This window comes from Atractosteus spatula, chromosome 22, assembly GCF_055471065.1.
Source record: "Atractosteus spatula isolate fAtrSpa1 chromosome 22, fAtrSpa1.hap1, whole genome shotgun sequence".
NCBI lineage: Eukaryota > Metazoa > Chordata > Actinopteri > Semionotiformes > Lepisosteidae > Atractosteus > Atractosteus spatula.
The window spans coordinates 3,966,950-3,986,475 of NC_142727.1; the positions used below are offsets into that span (position 1 = coordinate 3,966,950).

General features: G+C 49.0%; 1 protein-coding gene across 1 annotated transcript; it reads left to right on the plus strand.

The window, feature by feature from the left end:
- Positions 1–674: 674 nt before the first annotated feature.
- On the plus strand, positions 675–18,668 carry mfrp (membrane frizzled-related protein). Its single transcript, XM_088939940.1, has 14 exons — positions 675–1,026; positions 1,188–1,297; positions 2,597–2,705; positions 4,090–4,221; positions 5,055–5,180; positions 6,658–6,886; positions 9,870–10,000; positions 11,648–11,773; positions 12,585–12,661; positions 13,715–13,863; positions 14,568–14,698; positions 15,540–15,674; positions 15,913–16,040; positions 17,236–18,668. The coding sequence occupies exons 2-14, from the start codon at positions 1,244–1,246 to the stop codon at positions 17,458–17,460; spliced, it is 1,752 nt and encodes a 583-aa protein (XP_088796066.1). The 5' UTR covers positions 675–1,026; positions 1,188–1,243; the 3' UTR covers positions 17,461–18,668.
- The last annotated feature ends 858 nt before the right edge of the window (positions 18,669–19,526 follow it).

The window sequence follows — 19,526 nt, forward strand, 5'->3', positions numbered from 1 at the left end:
CCTGTGCAGTTTCAAAGTATACTTGCTATAGCCTGCTATATTGCGTTTACCATGATCCTGAATGGCTCTTTAACCGGTTTTCTTCACTGTCTTGATTGTGAAAGTAAACCTTGATAAATACGGCAGCACCCTCTTGCAAGTTCTCTAACAAACGACAGAGTAAGAGCTCCGAGTGAAGTGCCTTGATCGTTGGGGCAGGAACAATGTGACAAAAAGATTTTTTTCTGCTCCTCAAAGATTCAATAACCCAACCGCATCCACACATTGGTCACAGTCCATACGACTGCATTGAATACGAGTTATTTCATCCACCCATCCATCCATTTTCTATCCCAGCAAGCCTTCATTTAGTTCACCTGGAATACTTAAACTCTCTGTGAAGAGCCAGTGGTCAATAAACACTGCTACTTTTAACATTTCAAGTGGTGTGCCCCACTATCGTCCTTTATCGCCGAGTGTATACTGTATATAGGATCTCTTGAGGTGTGGAATCATGACCCAGTAGCAGCACTTGTTCCCCCCCCATTGATTATACATCAGAAATGCCAAAAGTATGCATTTGGTAATAAGCGTGAGGCTTTGAATCCTGGCTTGAAAGATTTGTGCCAAGACATTCCTTTATTAGGCTTCTCAGCTGACTCGGATTTGGGAGTGTGTAGAGTCTGAATTAATCCTTTTCATTTCAAGCCGCTCAACTATTACCACTTCTTTCAGTGTTTCTGGGCGCTCTCGTTACCTCACACAGAGGCATTGAAGTACGCCGAACAACAAAACAAATCATATTCGGGAATAACGGGTCATGATCGTTTTTCCAGGCCACTACTGGGACGCTATTACAGGTGGGGGTGTTCAGACTTTACCCACAAGGATTTCACGGACTTCTTAAAAAAAAAAGTTTATCGAGAAATGGATTTAAAAGCGCAAGAATTGTGTTTTTTACGCGGGACGTAAAAGTAGTGAAAAAAGGTTGGTGTTGGCCGTTTACAAACCTTAACCTCCACTTCAACAGAGGCGTCCAAAAATCAGGTAACTTTTTCAAACATAGTAACCGTTAAAAGTTTAGATGTGTTATATGAAAAAAGTGATACGGTTAAAAGTTAAATTTTATGATGTGTTGTATGAAAGAAGCGATCTACGCCATTAGATCGTAACCAGGGCGTCTGGTTGACGTGACTACGGTCGCACAGGGCAGCCGGACAGCGCGAGCACGGCGGAAACGGACGGCAGCCTTCCCGTCTCCGCGATGATTGACTTCACTGAAATCACCATGGAAACGACACCTTCCGACAGGCACAAGGTACAGTAGAGGCCTTGTGGTCACTGCGAGATGCAGCCAGGCTCAGGCAGGAGAGGGCTCCTTCAACCTGCTCATTTTCAGAGTTCCCCAAACGGACACTCCCGATATTTCTTTAGACAGCAACCCACGGCTCGTTACACCGCAACGGCATAGTGAGGACCAGTTGGAAAGGCGACCAATAACGAGTCGCTTTTAAAAAAAAAAGTGTAAGTAAGAAGTCACCGAGTCAAGCATATGCCAATGTCCCGCACAAGTCCAACCCCCCCCCAGAAATGCGGACAAAACGCTTGGGTTCGGCTGCCCTTCTGAATTACTGTACCTCATGGGCGGACGAGGGTGAAAGTCATGTCGCCTCTCAGCTCTGGGTCCGAGGCTGCTCGTCCGCTCCAGGGGGGGAAACGCTTCGCACTAAAGTCACACTCAAGGCCTTGGATCAGGTCGCCAGCGACGGTGTCCTGTTCAGTGTCCATCTCCCTCCGTACGGCGCAGGGCTATTAGTGCTCACGCCCACGTAAAATGATTTGTATACAACAAAGGCGACGGAAAAAAAAAAACTACGCAGCCCCTGTGTGCTTTCTGGCGCCAGTTTTGTCTGAAGCATTAATTCAGATGGATAGCGATAAAATATGCCACACTTCTGTAAACCCTAGCAAAGGCATTTAATACGTTTCCCGATTGTGTACAACGCCTCCTTTCCCCCCCTCGGGTTTATTCATAATTAAAATGTTACCGTTTGTACTTTCCACGCAAATTTTGCAGTGTTGCCCATTGTCAGGAGCACTAAACCCACGGTTCCAGCACACCTATCGATAGCTTGTAGGGACCGTCTGTGGACAGTGTACAGGTTGTTCATACAGTGAAATGATCGTTGCCATCTCGAAATTTTGAGTCATCTCAGGATTTTTTTCCCTAGGTGGCAGCAAAACACTTCTGTATACAGTATATGATACCAGCAAGAGTAGAGGCCTACTAAGCCCCAAGCGCATGCAGATTTTGCAGGGGATATGGTGTTAGCTCCCACAGACATTCCCACTACAGTAGGTTAATTGCAGTGTCCAGATTGTCTGATGTCTGTCCTTAAATGGACTGGCATCCTTTTCATACCTTGTCCCCTAAGCCTCCTGGACAGGCTCCAGGAGGAGTTAACAAGCTCTGTAAGAGGCCTGGGAGAGTCCTTATCGGAAACAGAAGGCAGGGCAGCAGCAGCACGTTTAACACTCACCTCTCCTGTGCTTGTGGGGCCTGTCTGGGCTGCTCTGTCCGTCAGGTCAGTCATGCATGGAGTTGTAATCATTCCAGACAGAGTTCTGCAACCCGGCCTTCGAACCCGAGAGCGAGGCTGAAGAGACTCGGAACAGCCCCGGGAATGGAGAGCTCAGCAGAGAGCCCAGGCAAACGGCAGGAGGAGGTGAGCTCACTGGCGTTCATTCGTCACGTCTAACTGGGTTTCTTTACCTAGAACAGGGGACCCCAATCCTAGTGCCGATGGGCCAGTGGTGCATCGACAAATTTTCTCCGTCATGAATCGCCCAATGGGCATCCTCTTTTGAACAGCTCCTCCCCTTGGGCACCTGCAAGATTGACATCCTTATATACACACACACACAATAATAATCCCTTAGACTCATATAGCGCTGTTCTGGACACTCCTATCAAAGCAGTTTACAGATGATGGGGATCCCCTCCACCCCCACCCGTGTGCAGCCCCACCTGGATGATGCTCCAGTCCTCTCCCCACACACCAGCTCTCAGTGGGGAGGAGAGCAGAGTGATGAAGCCAGTTCAGAGATGGGGATTATGAAGAGGCCATGATTGGTAAAGGCGAGGGGGAAATTTTACCAGGATTTACCGGGGTAACACCTCTACTCTTTTTGAGGAATAGCATGGGATTTTTAATGACCACTGAGAGTCAGGACCTGTTTCGCATCTCATCTAAAGGACTGTACCTTTTTACAGTACAGTGTCCCCCTCACTATACTGGGGCAGTAGGGCCCACACAGACCGCAGGGTGAGCGCCCCCTACTGGCCCCACTAACACCTCTTCCAGCAGCAGCCTCAGCTTTCCTAGGAGTCTCCCATCCAGGCTCACCCCTGCTGAGCTTCGGTCGGTTCCAGTGTTGAGCTGCAGGGTCATATAGCGGTTGGCATAATATAACATTATGGACATATGTACTATATCCATAAATGTATAGATGAGGGCTCCTGGAACAGGAAAGAATCCAGACAAAAACTGGATGTAGTTCAAGCTTGTCTAACAAAATAAAATAAATATTGCAGCTACTGTACCACAGCAGTTTGCAATCTAGTTAAGGTAAACTAGATACCTTTTGGGATGTACCGTGAATGAAGATCATTTTAAAAACTGACCAAGTTTCTTAGCCTGCCGATACCACTCCATCTTACTTCAGAACCATCAGTGAGTGTGGGCCACCATCCAGCTTTCCCTTTAACCAAGACCTTTGTGATCCAATATTGTACAGCAGCCGATTCCGATACAGTACTTATAAAAAGGTAGATGTTTTTTAGAGCTCTGTGTAGCTCACTCCAGCACCGTACCAGAGATCAGACAGCCGTTTCACCCTGCAAGTCTAGTCTGAAAAGCAAAGTCAAATATTTCATTGAAAGCGTAGCCCGTTTCAGATCCGGAGGGGGGGGGGGGGGGGGGAGGTATTTCTTGCAACTCTAGTGCCGATTTTCTGAAGTGCGCAGGAAGCAGCTTGGGACAGGGAAAGGGTTGGGGAAGCGCTGGTCAGAGCCTCATCTCAGGAAGGGCTGTGCTGTGCTGTGCTCAGCTCCAGGTGGGCAGCAGCTGCGTGCCTGGAGGCGGGGGGGTCCCCACTGCGGGACGAGAGCCCGACTCCTCACAGGCTCACTGCTCCTCCTCGGTGCCGGCCTGGGACTGACCCTGCTGCTGATCCACGCCCGTGAGTACAGCACCACGCGCCGTCAGAAACTAGAGCATGTGGCAGACTGATTACGCCCTGCTCAAAGAGCAGGTTCGAACATATTCACGGCTTTCTAGTCATTAAGAAGTCAGGTGTGGTCAACAGATGGGCTCCGAGTTCCCAGCAGGCTCTGTTTATGAAGAGGTGGTAACCATCCACCCGCCACAAGATGAGCAATAAGAGGCCGTGTGAAATTTAATAAGAAATAGAGAGATGGAGGCAACTGCATGCTCCAAAAATATGAATTGGTGCCCTTAAAAATCCAGAGCAGTCTGAGGAGCTCCCCGCCTAAACTACTTCAAAAAAAAAATCATTTCTTCTTTAAAGGACCCACTTGTAGAAACTGAAAAGGGTAAAGATGTCAAAATATAACGTTATGGTCAGAATTACCAGGTGGTTCTATTAAATTGTATCTCAGGGCATTTGGAAAAAACAATTAGGTTAATAAAAGCATCACGGCTAGTTGGTGCTTTTACTTGACTAGGTCAAGAAGAAAAAACTCCAAACAAGTCAATTTTCCATTACCTTTCATAAATTATACCACTTTACATGCGAGAGAAATCTACCATCAATCCAACATCACATAACTTTCTGATCTCATACCATATGTTGTATGGTTGAGGTGTGCATTAGGTGGTCTGTAGTTTTAAAGCTTCAGAATATTCATTTTACCATAAACGCTTTGCATTTTTAAGACTTTTAGGAAAGTATGACACTAGTCAACTAGTGCAACAGCTTTCAGTTTAGCACATGCGAGTTTTGTGTACGTCGACCATGATGGACATGAGCAGATGCACAAAATTTCTTTACAGATTTGACGGAGCCCCAGAGAGAGGGTGTAGAGCCCCCCTGGAACACCACCAGCCTTCCCACTAACACCAGTACACAGGACAACACTGCCCCCCAGCAACCACCAGGGAGCCCAACAGCAGCACCAAGTGAGTCGTCACGGTTCTCTTTGGAGAGAAGCCTTTTCTTCATCTGTCTGTGCCTTGTGATACTCTTCGGTTTTTACCCTCTTCTGTGGATTTAATCTGGGGGTGACCGAGTCTCGCAAGCCAAGCAGGTATTCTAGATCTACTGTACCTGAGCCAGCAACATCTCAAAAACCAAGCTTTACTGCAAGTCTCTAGGCAATCCAATCGGGTTGGTAGGAGTTGGTTTAGTTGTAATTACAATGACAACACAAGCCGTGCAAGAGAACCTAACAACTGAAGAGGGTTATAAATTTCACAAATCCACATTGAGTTTAATAAGTGAGCACAACAGAAGGAGGAAGCAACTTGCTCTTCAGGTAGACATCCATGCATTTTCTGACCACTTCATCCAACAAAGCGTCATGATGGGGAGATGGAGCCTATTCCAGCAAAGGGCACAAGGCAGGATACATCCTAGAAGCCAGTCCACTGCTGGGCACCCACACACGCACGCACTAGAGCCAGTTTTCCCAGAAGCCAGTTAACCCACCAGCATGTCTTTGGACAGTGGGAGGAAACTGGAGCACCCGGAAGAAACCCAAATGAACACAGGGAGAACATGCAAACTCCACCCAGACAGCACCCCAGGAATTGAACCCTGGGCCCCTATCCACCATGCTGTCATTTCACCCTTCAGAGAGAGAAAGATGACAAACTCCAACCTTATCAGCTTAGAATAGAGAAGTTCATACCTGGACTGCGGATTCAGATATTGAGTCCTGGAAACCCATCAACCAACACAAGGACAGGAAAGTGGCCATTTACTGTAGAAAAAACTTCCCTAAAGGTGTGAAGGGGACTGTGGGATGCTTTAAGAAAAGGATTTGTAGGGAATTAAAATCAACCACCAAACAGACAGGCAAGCAAAATGGTCCGATGGGCTCCTCTCACTTGTAATCTTTCTCATGCCCTTCTGAAAGAATCTGGGCACCTCTAGATTTGGCACATGGAAGAAAGAACTTTAAAACCATGCAAGAGCTTAAACATGTTCTCATAAAAGGTACTGTATACAAAAAAAAATAATCCAATGTATTGGCTAGGAGTCTAGTGTGTTCAGTGGGAGCCAGATGGGACATTTAAAAGTAGGTTAATAAACATAGGGTATTTTTCCCACCCCTCCCATGCCATATTAAAGGCGTTACTTGAGATGCTTATACATTTTCCCCCATAGTCGAATGTTGATATGTCACAGATTTTATAAAGAGGAGCCATTTTGAGATTTGGTTATTGTGCAAGTGTTGAATTTACTCCTCTTTTATATTTAGCCATGAAGATATTGTTTTGCAAACTTCGCTCAAGCAGAACCAGTGTATTATAAAGGGGAAAGGGTGCATCCTGCGAGTTAGACATCCTGTCCCCCCCCCTGGGGACCCCAGTAGAGTGATCTACCACTTCCTGCAAGAACGCGGGCTCTCCTTGCTCTCTTCTGCCTTCTCAGACTGTGGCGGGATCCTGAGCGACCAAGGGGGCACCTTCAGTTCTCCGAACTACCCCGCTAACTACCCCCCTGACTCTGTGTGTGTCTGGATCATCCAGGTCAGGCCCCCCTCCCTCGTGCAGCTGCACATCTCCTCGCTGGCGGTGGAGGGGCGCCAGCCCTGCCTCTTCGACTGGCTGGAGATCCGGGGGGAGAACGGCAGCAGCGGCGACGGCACCTTCCTCGCCAGGTACGGCCGAGGTCGCCTTTAAAGATGTCCGCGCCACGTGGCTCTCGCCGAGCTCGAGATCAGCCAGCTCCACCCTGTCCTCCTTTCACATTCGTTAGGATCCAATTGAACTTCCATTCGTTTCCTCCACCCCCCCCCCCCACCAACTACTTTATCCAATCCAGGGTCACGGGAGGAGCAGGAGTCTATCCCAGCAAGCAGTGGGCACAAGGCAGGGTACACCCTGGATGGGACACCAGTCCATCTCAGGGCACACACAAACTCACACCAGGGTCAGTTCTCACAGAAGTCAATTAAATCTACCAGCGTGTCTCCGGGAGGGAACATGAACATGCAAACCCCTTACAGAGAGAACCCCAGGAATTAAACCCAGGGCCCCAAAACTGCAAGGAAGCGGTTTTATTCAGCCATTACATACTGTAAGTGCCCAGAATTTTGACCTCAACTACATAGTTGGGAAGGCTGTAGCAATACCACTCCCACAGCTGCTGGGTGAAGAAGTATTTGTCTCTTAAGACTATCATTCAGTTAATCTCCTTTGTCTTTATTTTGCTACCTTATCACATCTACACAGCATGACAACCCCCCCCAAACCAGGACTCATTCTTGAAGCCCATCTATCAAGCTTAATATCCGTTTGCAAGAAAAAACTGAACACTATTTTAAGGGAGGTCTTACAGAAGCACTGTAAAAAAAATAAATCACTTTACCAGACTAAACATCACACTTCCTGCCATTTAGCAAGCGTTCTGTATTTTTGGCTCTCAGGCATTGCTTGTTGTACATCAACACCCAGATTCTTTCACACGTCTTCCTGCATGTCCAAGTCATCCATAGTGCGTGGGGGGGGCCTACAACCAGCATCACTTATCAGGAGCGGGAGAATGAAACTTGTGTAGTGAAGGACAACTCAAACTGCAAGAGCTCCACATCACCTGAATACACATGCGTTATAGTGTGGCCCCTCACCACATCCCCAGAACAGAACCCCTCCAGGCTCCTGGACATACAGATGGTCCCCTTTTGGGGGAGCTTGCACCACCCACTGCTCCCTCATTCCTCCCTCAGTACTTTTCAGTAACAGTTCCTTTTAAAGTGACTTATTTTTATATGGGGGTTAGAAAAATCAACATTATGAGTGCATTTCAAACCACAATAAAATGTTAAACCTCCAATTTGTTACGGTGTACATCACACAGTAGATGTTATTCCAGGGTATGTGCACAAGAGCTCTAACAAGACCTCCAGTGAGGCATTTTAGCCTTATTACACTGTAAACAAATAGGCTTGTGAATACATCTTTTAATCCAATAGAAATATCGCTCTCAATTTCAGATAGCTTTGCCAATAAAAGCTTACTTGTTAAAATGTCTGTGCAGATCATGCTGGAACATTACTGCAGTGACCATCCTTTGCACAGTGTGGTGACTAGTGAGCAGGAAGGGCTGCTACAAACCACAATTTGAACAAGCTCTTGCTCTCACTCATGGCCAGACCAGCAACTTGCAACAATATAGCATCTAAACACTACTTTAACAAAAGTTCAATTTTGTTCTTAATTCAGAATTCAATACCTTTACAGTTAACCAACTTTAACAAGATCTGATAACCTGTCTAAGAAACTGAAGTCACTCTAATTCCTCCACCAATCTGAAGAGCCACTCTTTAGTCAGTCTCTGGAAGTCTGCGATGGGTAAATTCCTTTTGACTGCTCCAGGTCTCTCCAATATACAGTACAAGACCCACTTATCCCTTTTTCTCAGGGACACCCTGTCACTCTTAACAGAAAATACCTTTACAGCCACTCTTCCCATTATCTGAAGAAACAGGTCTTTAGATAGAAATGATCATCCTGTTGCACTTAACCATTCACACAGTCTCCCAACTATACTTGAATCTGAAACAAAACCCTCAAGCTTTTCCATACTTACCCCATCCAGCAGACTGCAGTCTTGTCTCCTGCTCTTAAAGCACAGGTAGACCATCAAATCTTTCTGCACGAGGCTACACACAAACCTCTAGCCCAGCTCCTCCTGGCTGCTGATATACACCTGATTACGGATCAAGGGGCGTGGCCAGTTACCCACTGAGCCAATCACACATGCTCTGTTCCACCTGTGGAATTGCATTCCCACTGGATACCAATAATCAATTAAGACAGGTGTGTCCAGTTTGCACCCCAGCGGGTGGCTTTAAACAAACATCATTGCGTCTAAGCCTTTTGCAATTTGCTTGTCACTATGTCTGTCTTCTACCCCCTACATTTTTTGTATCAACTTCAGATTTAACATGGACCCTTAACTCGTTTAGAAGCTCCTGTGTATTGGGGATTTAGCTCAGGGAAATCGAGAGCAACAGATCCCCGAGTCAAATCACTGCTTAGATCCCAATTAGAAATTGTGGCCCTTGTGTGGTCTCATCTATATGCCGGCAGTCCCCTGCATTCTTATGGCTTTTCATTTGAAAATCAACCTTTTATGAGGGTCTTATCTAAAGCTTTCAGGCACTGAATCCAGTTCATCACTGACACAACATACTGTAGCTAATTTTGTCATTACAATTGTGCTCTCCTGTGATTATCACTTTGTATACTGTAATACTGTATGTGATAAGATAATACACTATCTCAGTATACTAGATAATGTACTATTTCTTCATTATGAGATCATTTTCTTATAATTCCGAGATAACATACTGTATGAAATGTTTTTTTTCATCTACGCGCTTCTGTAAATCATAATACTGGGGGATATGTAGGAATCCTGAACATTTGTTAAGTTAAAAGCTTCTATGAACTATTTTCCTGAACGAGCTATTTTATCTTCAAGCTGATATCGAGGAAAAAAATGTTGCGCTTCTTCACTTAGATACAGTATGTTACTTGGATACTTTGAGCACTTTGATACCGGAGATTTTAAAAGTAAAAAATGTGTGGTGTTTTTGATGTTTTTTTAAATGATAATTCCTTGCCTTTTCCTGTCAGATATTGTGGCAATACCGCGCCAGCTACAGTGAACACCAACAGCAACTCTCTTCACGTCATCTTCCGCTCTGACAGCAGTATTGGAGCAAGTGGCTTCCTGGCACAGTACCAGGCCATCTCACCTGGCCAGGGTACGTACTGCACTGTGTGAGAGTCTAGTGTGTGCTGTGGGCCAGTGGGGACAGGACAGGCCATCTCACCTGGCCAGGGTGCGTACTGCAGTGTGTGAGAGTCTAGTGTGTGCTGTGGGCCAGTGGGGACAGGACAGGCCATCTCACCTGGCCAGGGTGCGTACTGCAGTGTGTGAGAGTCTAGTGTGTGCTGTGGGCCAGTGGGGACAGGCCATTTCACCTGGCCAGGGTGCGTACTGCACTGTGTGAGAGTCTAGTGTGTGCTGTGGGCCAGTGGGGACAGGACAGGCCATCTCACCTGGCCAGGGTGCGTACTGCACTGTGTGAGAGTCTAGTGTGTGCTGTGGGCCAGGCAGGACATCTCACCTGGCCAGGGTACGAACTGCACTGTGTGAGAGTCTCGTGTGTACTGTGGGCCAGTGGGGACAGGCCAACTCACCTGGCCAGGGTGTGTACTGCACTGTGTGAGAGTCTAGTGTGTGCTGTGGGCCAGTGGGGACAGGACAGGCCATCTCACCTGGCCAGGGTGCGTACTGCACTGTGTGAGAGTCTAGTGTGTACTGTGGGCCAGGCAGGACATCTCACCTGGCCAGGGTACGAACTGCACTGTGTGAGAGTCTCGTGTGTACTGTGGGCCAGTGGGGAGAGGACATCTCACCTGGCCAGGGTGTGTACTGCACTGTGTGAGAGTCTCGTGTGTACTGTGGGCCAGTGGGGAGAGGACATCTCACCTGGCCAGGGTGTGTACTGCACTGTGTGAGAGTTTAGTGTGTGCTGTGGGCCAGTGGAGACAGGACAGGCCATCTCACCTGGCCAGGGTACATACTGCACTGTGTGATAGTCTAGTGTGTGCTGTGGGCCAGTGGGGACAGGACAGGCCATCTCACCTGGCCAGGGTGCGTACTGCACTGTGTGATAGTCTAGTGTGTGCTGTGGGCCAGTGGGGACAGGACAGGCCATCTCACCTGGCCAGGGTGCGTACTGCACTGTGTGAGAGTCTAGTGTGTGCTGTGGGCCAGTGGGGACAGGACAGGCCATCTCACCTGGCCAGGGTGCGTACTGCACTGTGTGATAGTCTAGTGTGTGCTGTGGGCCAGTGGGGACAGGACAGGCCATCTCACCTGGCCAGGGTGCGTACTGCACTGTGTGAGAGTCTAGTGTGTGCTGTGGGCCAGTGGGGACAGGACAGGCCATCTCACCTGGCCAGGGTACGTACTGCACTGTGTGAGAGTCTAGTGTGTGCTGTGGGCCAGTGGGGACAGGCCATCTCACCTGGCCAGGGTGTGTACTGCACTGTGTGAGAGTCTAGTGTGTGCTGTGGGCCAGTGGAGACAGGACAGGCCATCTCACCTGGCCAGGGTACGTACTGCACTGTGTGAGAGTCTAGTGTGTGCTGTGGGCCAGTGGGGACAGGCCATCTCACCTGGCCAGGGTGTGTACTGCACTGTGTGAGAGTCTAGTGTGTGCTGTGGGCCAGTGGGGACAGGACAGGGATGGGCCAGTCTCATCTCACCTGGCCAGGGATGGGCCAGGCTTGGCCCTCGCCTTGTAACTGACTGTAGCACTTGGATCTAAAGAGGAATGTATTCATGTAATTGAACTTTAAAAGTGTACTCGGCCCTACAGTCTCTGTTGTGTGCTCCTCAGAGAGCTGCTCCAGGGAGGAGTTTTTCTGTGATGGGGGACGCTGTGTGCTGCCATCAGCTGTGTGCAACGGCCACCCGGACTGCCTGGATCGCACTGACGAAGCCAACTGCAGCCAAAAGCACAAAGGTCAGAGGTCACAGGCAACATAAGTCAAGTACTGTATGTGTTATTGAGAGGAATACTTCTACAGAATTTCTGTTTTTACATGACCAATTCCACATTGACTAAAACTTATTATAAATGTGATTTCCTCTTCATACAGTAGAATACATTGTCTTCTGGTTTTTGGTCCGACATGAACAGTCAATTAAATTTTTTCTTAATTACTGTATATATCTAAAGAATTTTTCATTACTGAAAAAGAACACTTCAGTAAAAGTACAGTTACCTACAATATAAAACACCTTTCAACCTGGATAGAAGTATTAAAAATTATTCATTTATTTAAATAATTAGACCATCTACAGTATGTAATGGAGAGCTCAGAGCTTGTGAAAACCACAAGACACTATTTCCCTACGGGATCAATAAAGTCATATCTATCTATCTAATCCCTCCAGGCACTGAGTTTGACACTTTTAATCCATGAAGTCACTTTAATAGTAGCTTAAAACTTCATGAAAAGATGTTTAATTGCAATCATAGCATCAGCAAGGCTTGATGATGTGTTATAGAAATGTTTTAATGTCAAATGAATCATTAAGATCTCTAGAGGATAATATTTGTAGATAATGGGTGCAAAATGTCTCTCTTCCTGAAAGTCTCAAATGAAAATGATAGTGTCACTTGGGACAGTGCTTGATCTAGGGGCAGAGAGTCCTGCGGTGAATCATAGGCTGTAGTTCAGCTCTGTAATGTTCACTGTCAGGCGGTTCAGCCCATACTGAGAGATGCGCAGTGTGATCATTCTCATGCTGATCAGATTCTCTTCTCACAGAGTGTGGGGGACAGGAAACTGGGACTGAAGGCTCACTGTCCAGCCCAAACCACCCGAAGCCCTACCCTCACCAGCAGGTATTGATATAGGATTGATTTACCTGATTATTTTCTTGACCTGTAAACAAGAATAATAATTGATTAATGGTGTTTATTTAACAAGAGCTCAGGAGGAAGTCTAATTCTAATGAAGCACTTACTGTACATAACTATTCCATGGATGCACATATCTGTTCTAGCAGTCAGCTTTTCTGATTTGTCAGAGTCAGAGGTCTACTGGGCATTATTAAGACCCTGTCTTTATGGCATTCACCTCCTACAAGCCAAGACAGAAGCTACTTTCTCAACTCTGCTCGAACAAGCAGCTCTCCAGCTCTGTGAGTTCAGCAGATATCATCAACCCTTCCAGGACCTCTGAACAACTGTGGTGGTTCCCTCCCCCCTTCTTTCTTCTCCTAATCCTGCTTGGTCTGTTCTCTGCTTACCTCTTTTTCTGTCTCTGGTCAAGCAATAAACCCACAGTACAAACTGCCCCAGCCTGTATTCATTGTTTCCTTTTCCCCCTTCCTCCAGTCTTGCTTTTTGCTGCCCCCATTGGAGCCACCCTGGTCACTGAGCTGCAAGCGCACGACATCAGTCTGCAGTGGGTTAAGGCCTCCTCATTCACAGCTCTTGCTGTCCCTGGCTGCTACAGTGATGAGCTCCTTCCCCTTTATGCTCCTTCTGTTGGTGTCCAACTGGTGCAGTGTCAGCCCCCGACAGCTTTACCTTCCTAAGGCTTTCACTTGTTAATGTAGCCAATATTTCTTCTTCTTTTGTGGTTTATACAGTTCTAGATATATTATCTTCAAGAAGAGGTAGGTCTCTTGCCATTCTTGCCTATTTCTGCATCCCATCTTATCCCAGAATTCCCAGAATCCCAGAATTCCCATCTTAAGCTGGACACTGTTGTTCAGTCTGCCAGCTGTATGTGTTGGGACAAGGCTCCAGCTTCCCAGTGGCCCTGTAATGGATTAGAAAATGGGTGGATGGAATTAGAATGGGAAGTGGTTGTTCCTCGACTCATTCTTCTGACGTTAAGGTTACATATAACAATATTATATGTGGACACTGTCTGATCTATCACCACAGCTGTGTGTGTGGCAGATATCCGTGCCGGAGGGCCACGTCGTCAAACTGACCTTCCGCAACTTTAGCCTGGAGACGCAGGAGGTGTGCGAATTTGACTTTGTGGAGGTCCAGGATGGCGCAGATCCCGAAAACAGTCAAGTGCTGGGCAGGTTAGACACGCCCCCTCAGTCATCCGTCCTTTGGTAAAACCGAGGTCCTGACTCTCTGTGGTCATTAAAAATCCCAGGGCGTTTCTCGAAAAGAGTAGGGGTGTAACCCCGGCATCCTGGGCAAATTTCCCATTGGCCCTTACCAGTCATGGCCTCCTAATAATCCCCATCTATGAATTGGCTTCATTACTCTGCTCTCCTCCCCACTGATAGCTGATGTGTGGGGAGCGTTCTGGCGCACTATGGCTGCCGTCACATCATCCAGGTGGGGCTGCACATCGGTGGTGGTGGTGGGAAGGTCCCTATTACCTGTAAAGTGCTTTGAGTGGAGTGTCCAGAAAAGCGCTATATAAGTGTAAGCAATTATTATTATTATTATTAACATGCAAATCTCTCTGCCCCCTTTTTATTTTACAGAAATGCCCTTGTGCACATGACAGTTGACTAGGCCTAATGTCAAATAGCCAACATACACATGTTCTGATTAAAAACAAGCTCTACTTTCACTGACCCTGAGCTGCCTGCCGGTCTTGACACCGACCTTCATGCAGGGCAAAACTGGAATATGATCCTTGTGTAAATCAGCTCCTGCTGTGGCAGGAGGTTGTAATGACACGCACAGAGCACATTTCCCCATGCTGTGACACAGGATTGCCTGGCCTGAGTGCAGAAACGCCAGTGATGCCTCTCCCTGTGATCTCCAGGTTCTGTGGCTCTCACCCACCTCCCGAGCTGATCTCCTCCGGCCGGGTAGTGACTGTGCTGTTCGTGGCCGACGAGGGCGTATCAGACAGCGGCTTCTACGCTACTTATCAGGCCATTGTTGCTGAGGAAAGTGAGTTCCCCCGTGTCACACTGTCTACCTCCGAGGTTCAAACTCTTTGGATTTTCAAGTTTACAATTCCGAGCCCAGTGCAGTTACATAATGAACGCAAAGGGCTATTTATTAATTCTCCACGTTTTATCTTAAGCCAAAATAAGTCATGGATGCAGAAATAAGATATGCATTTAAGGTTCTGTCCAGGTAGTTAAAGAAATCAATTTCTGCAAATTGGCCTAACATTGTACTCCTAATTTAATGGCGTCATTTTCAAGCTCAGGGACCTCAGGCAGATGTTTTCTGGGTAAAGACAGAAGGGCAGCACATAAAGCAAAATCATGTTAAACTCAGAATCCGATTACAAAAGAATCCCATCATTACGTCCTGAAAAGCCTGCATCGCCCGTTATGGAATGAGCTCATTCATGCAGATATTGATACATAGTAAATACACAGAACTTGACTTGGTAACAAACCAAGTCAAAACACGTGGCCTTCTGTGCAAGCGTGCTGCAGAAATGTTTGGAATTTAGCAAATGTAGCGGAGCTAGTTCAGATACGGTGACATCAGCGCCGTCCCCGCGCGTAGCAGGGACCTCGGCCGCCTGGGCTGGGGGAGGTCTCCTTTAGCTCACCCGGCTGGTTCCCTGTTGCGTTACGCCAGAGACCCTGGTTTCGCGCCCCAGGTACTGCGGGACGGAACGGGTGGCGGAGGGCACGAGCCCGCGCGGAACCGCGACGATCACACACAGACCACTTTTATAGAACAAGGGGACGCACGTTGAGGGGGGGGGGGTGTGTTCCTCGAGGTCCTGGGTGCAAAGTTCACCAGGATGTGCTGTATTCTGAGCCTGCAGGGACATGTGGCCCCCGGCAGTTCTCCTGTGGAAACGGAGAGTGCCGGGCGACGGAGTGGGTGTGTGACGGCTGGACCGACTGCCCGGATGGCGCAGACGAACGGGGCTGCGACAACACGACGTACCCCGCTTTCAGTAAGATCAGATCACTTTGTCGGCCATATACAATTTCTTGCATTAGGAATTGGTCTTGCTCAGCTTTGAAGGAACTGGAACAGGTGGCTGAGCAAAATTCTGATTGACTGATTTACTGGGAGTGATACACACCTTGAAACCCTTTTGGAAAGAAACAGATGCTGCTATTTCAGATGTTCTGCAGCTCCTCACCGTATTGAAACTCATTATACACCGTCTAACTGTACTGTGTCCCCAGCATCGCCCTGTGAGCCCATCAAAGTGGAGATGTGCCAGGGCTTGAGCTACAACCTGACTTCCTTCCCCAACATCTGGCTCTCCATCTCCGACCAGAGGGAGGCAGCCAACGCCCTGAAGCACTATAAGGTCGGGTGAGCTCCCTGCAAGCGGCGTGCATCCTGGCTAAGTTGTCTCAGGGCCGACATAGGGTGCTGAGAGGCATAGGTTAGCTCGAGCAGAATGATAGTACGAGAAGATGCTTTCAGAGCAGTGCTGAAAACCGATCACAAGTGGTTCCTGGACATCGTTGTGCAGAAATGCACAGCAGGTGCGAGTCTGATGGCGTTCGTGACGGTTTCACCATTCCTTTCCGTGAACGTGCAACGCAGTGTCCCCTGCAATGACACGTGATCTGTGGTCAGGTTTAAGAGCACAGTCTGCTACCAGCAAAACGTGTTGCTGAGCTGCTCGTTAGTACAGTTCCATTTGAGCGATCCTATTTCCGTGAAGCGTGAGGTTTTGCATCGAAATAAAGTCACGGGGTTCTTCTTGAAACTTTTTTCGTTTCATACAATCTCTGCTCCGTCTTTCGGATGAGACGTTAAACCGAGGTCCCGACTCTCAGTGGTCGTTAAAGATCCCTGGGCGTTTCTCAATAAGAGTAGGGAGTTATCCCGGTGTCCGGGCCAGATTTCCTCCCTCAGCCTTTACCGTGGCCTCCAAATTGTCCCCGTGTATGATGGGCTTGCACTTGCCCTGAGATGGACTGGCGTCCCATCCAGGGTGTACCCTGCCTCGCGCTCGTCGTTTGCCGGGTAAGCTTTCGTTTGGTATAAAGCGGTTTGGCAAATGACATGACATGACAATCTCTGCTTCCTCCATGCAGCAAATCATTTGCCCCTTTGTCTCGGTGAAGCCCGACCCCATCTTCCCATGAACCGAGTCCCAGTGAAGTCCTACATTTAAGCACGCTCCAGCAATTTTAAATACAAAAACCTCCAGCTCCCCAGTGTGGTGCATTACTCTAGAAATAGCTGCCGATGCCTCAGTGGCAGCAGCAGGCTGCTTGATATTGACCTGGAACAGAGCTGGGCAGGTTATAGAAGTGACCTCAGCCACTTGAACCCCAGGCAGTGCAGATCGGTACAGTATGCAGCAGCAGCAGACCCGCTCTTTCAGTGTAGCAGAATTCACCGCTGAGGAGTTCCGCGATCAGATCCCAGCCACGCGAAAGAGGATAGGATTTCATCGCCAGCCGGCGGGTTTTTGGGGGGCGGGGGGTGCTGGCGGAGCCCGGAAGGGCGGAGCAGGGATCTCACCTCCGGCTGGGCTCCCCCCGCAGGTCCTGACGGAGCTGGCCTGCTTCCCGGCGCTGCGCCGGCTGGTGTGCGCCGTCTTCGTGCCGCAGTGCAGCGCGGAGGGCGGGGTGCTGCAGCCGTGCCGCTCGGTGTGCGTCTCCGCGGAGCAGCAGTGCCGGCCGGCCCTGGACCAGCTGACCGTCGGCTGGCCCTTCAACTGCCACCTCTTCCCCGACTCGCAGGAGCCCGTAGAGTGCGTCCTGCCCTAGAGCTCGCTGGCCGCGGAGGCCGGGATCCCCAGGATCGATCTTTATCCCACAGCTCAGGAACAGACCAGGCTTCTGGGAAAAGTGGCCCTGGTGTGTGCCCTGCAATGATTTGTCCAGGGTGTATCCAGCTCAGTGTGCCCAGATGAAAGCTGATAAAATACAATGCTATCTCCCTGTAAAACCCCCCATCCATGTTCTGAATTCTTTCTAATTGAGGGCTGCGGTGGAGCAGGAGCCTATCCCAGCATGCAATGGGCGCAAGGCAGGGCACACCCTGGACGAGACGCTCGTCCATCGCAGGGCACACACAGACACAAACAGCATTGCGTTTAAAGTATACAAGCGCCAGAACACTACTGGGGTGTATTAATTCATCAAGCTGAAGATAAAGTGAGTCGCAATGTTTTAATGGGGAGTATAATGTCTTGCTATAAAATCAGTACGGTAACTGACTCTGCGGTTGGAGAAGGACACTCGACTTGTTTTGCAGTTGCTTTGTGTAACAACACACCCACAACATCTAGCAGGCAGGGCTTGATAAGAGTTTCTGCAAAGGCGAGCTCTACTCCTGCCTTTGCTCAACACAGTGCGTGCAATAACTTGTTTACTGTGCCTCTTGATTGCATGAATCAAGCTGCAAAGCATTTTGGTACCGGAGAGGCCCGGTCCAGTGACTCCAGGGGTCCGTAACCCCGGTCCCGGAGAGGCCCGGTCCAGTGACTCCAGGGGTCTGTAACCCTGGTCCTGCCAGTCCTACACATAATCTATTTCTAAAATTCTAAAAATCTGCATGTTATTGATGAACGGAGCTAGTAATTAGTTCAATTATCAGAACTGCAGTCTAACAGCTGAAGGGGACTCAGAATTTGCTCCTAGGTGATCTCTGCACTCCTCAGTTGAACAGGTTACCTGCGGAACATCCCAGTTCAGCTGCTGCAGGCCTAGAGAACCTGTGGGCTTGATGGTCACCTGGGGCTCACTGGTACCAGGGCTGCAGATCTCCGCCTCCCTCCTCAAATCTCAGTAACAGCGGCTAGGACCCACAGGAAGGGGGGTGAATCCTTTTTTTCATGGCACTGTACAGTATAATCACGTGTGGGAACACCACACTGCATGCCATTACTTTTTGTTTCATTGTGTATCTTTTTGGGTTGCAGGTGTGTTGGATGTTGCTCATTTGAAAAATAAATTTGTCCAGATTAGGCAGTTCCCAAGTACTTGCTTGTATTTTTTTTCCTGTTAGCACATCTTTGCTTACAATGAGCAGAGGCATTTCAAACAGCCTCACACAGCCCATTTTCTCTCATTTGGCTATAGACGTTCTGCATTAAACGGTTCTCCACACGAACTGGCGCGGTCTAAAGACAAACTGGATCACAGCACCAGACCTGCTGGCAGTTCTTTGTCCAATCGTCCTGACTGCTTGATTTTTTTACGTGCATTAATATGGACTCTGCTTTAGCACTCACCGCTGAGACAGAGCATGAACTCAAGAGTTTAAAAGAGTTCGTATGCAAATCGCAAATCACTCCTGCAGAATGAGCTGTGATTGTGGTTGGTGAGCAGCCCGTCATGGCGACAGATCACAGCATTCCCATCGTGAACGAGAAAGACACTCCAGCTACGCCCTCCTGGAGCAGCCGCAGTAGAGGACAGGAGGGCGGTCCCTCGGCACCCGGCTCGGCCCCTCAGCCCCGGGCGTGGACAGGACGTCACCCTGCGGAGCCACACCAGCCCTACAGCCCGGCCCCTCGGCCCCTCAGCCCCGGGCGTGGACAGGACGTCACCCTGCGGAGCCACACCAGCCCTACAGCCCGGCCCCTCGGCTCCCGGCTCGGCCCCTCAGCCCCGGGCGTGGACAGGACGTCACCCTGCGGAGCCACACCAGCCCTACAGCCCGGCCCCTCGGCTCCCGGCTCGGCCCCTCAGCCCCGGGCGTGGACAGGACGTCACCCTGCGGAGCCACACCAGCCCTACAGCCCGGCCCCTCGGCTCCCGGCTCGGCCCCTCAGCCCCGGGCGTGGACAGGACGTCACCCTGCGGAGCCACACCAGCCCTACAGCCCG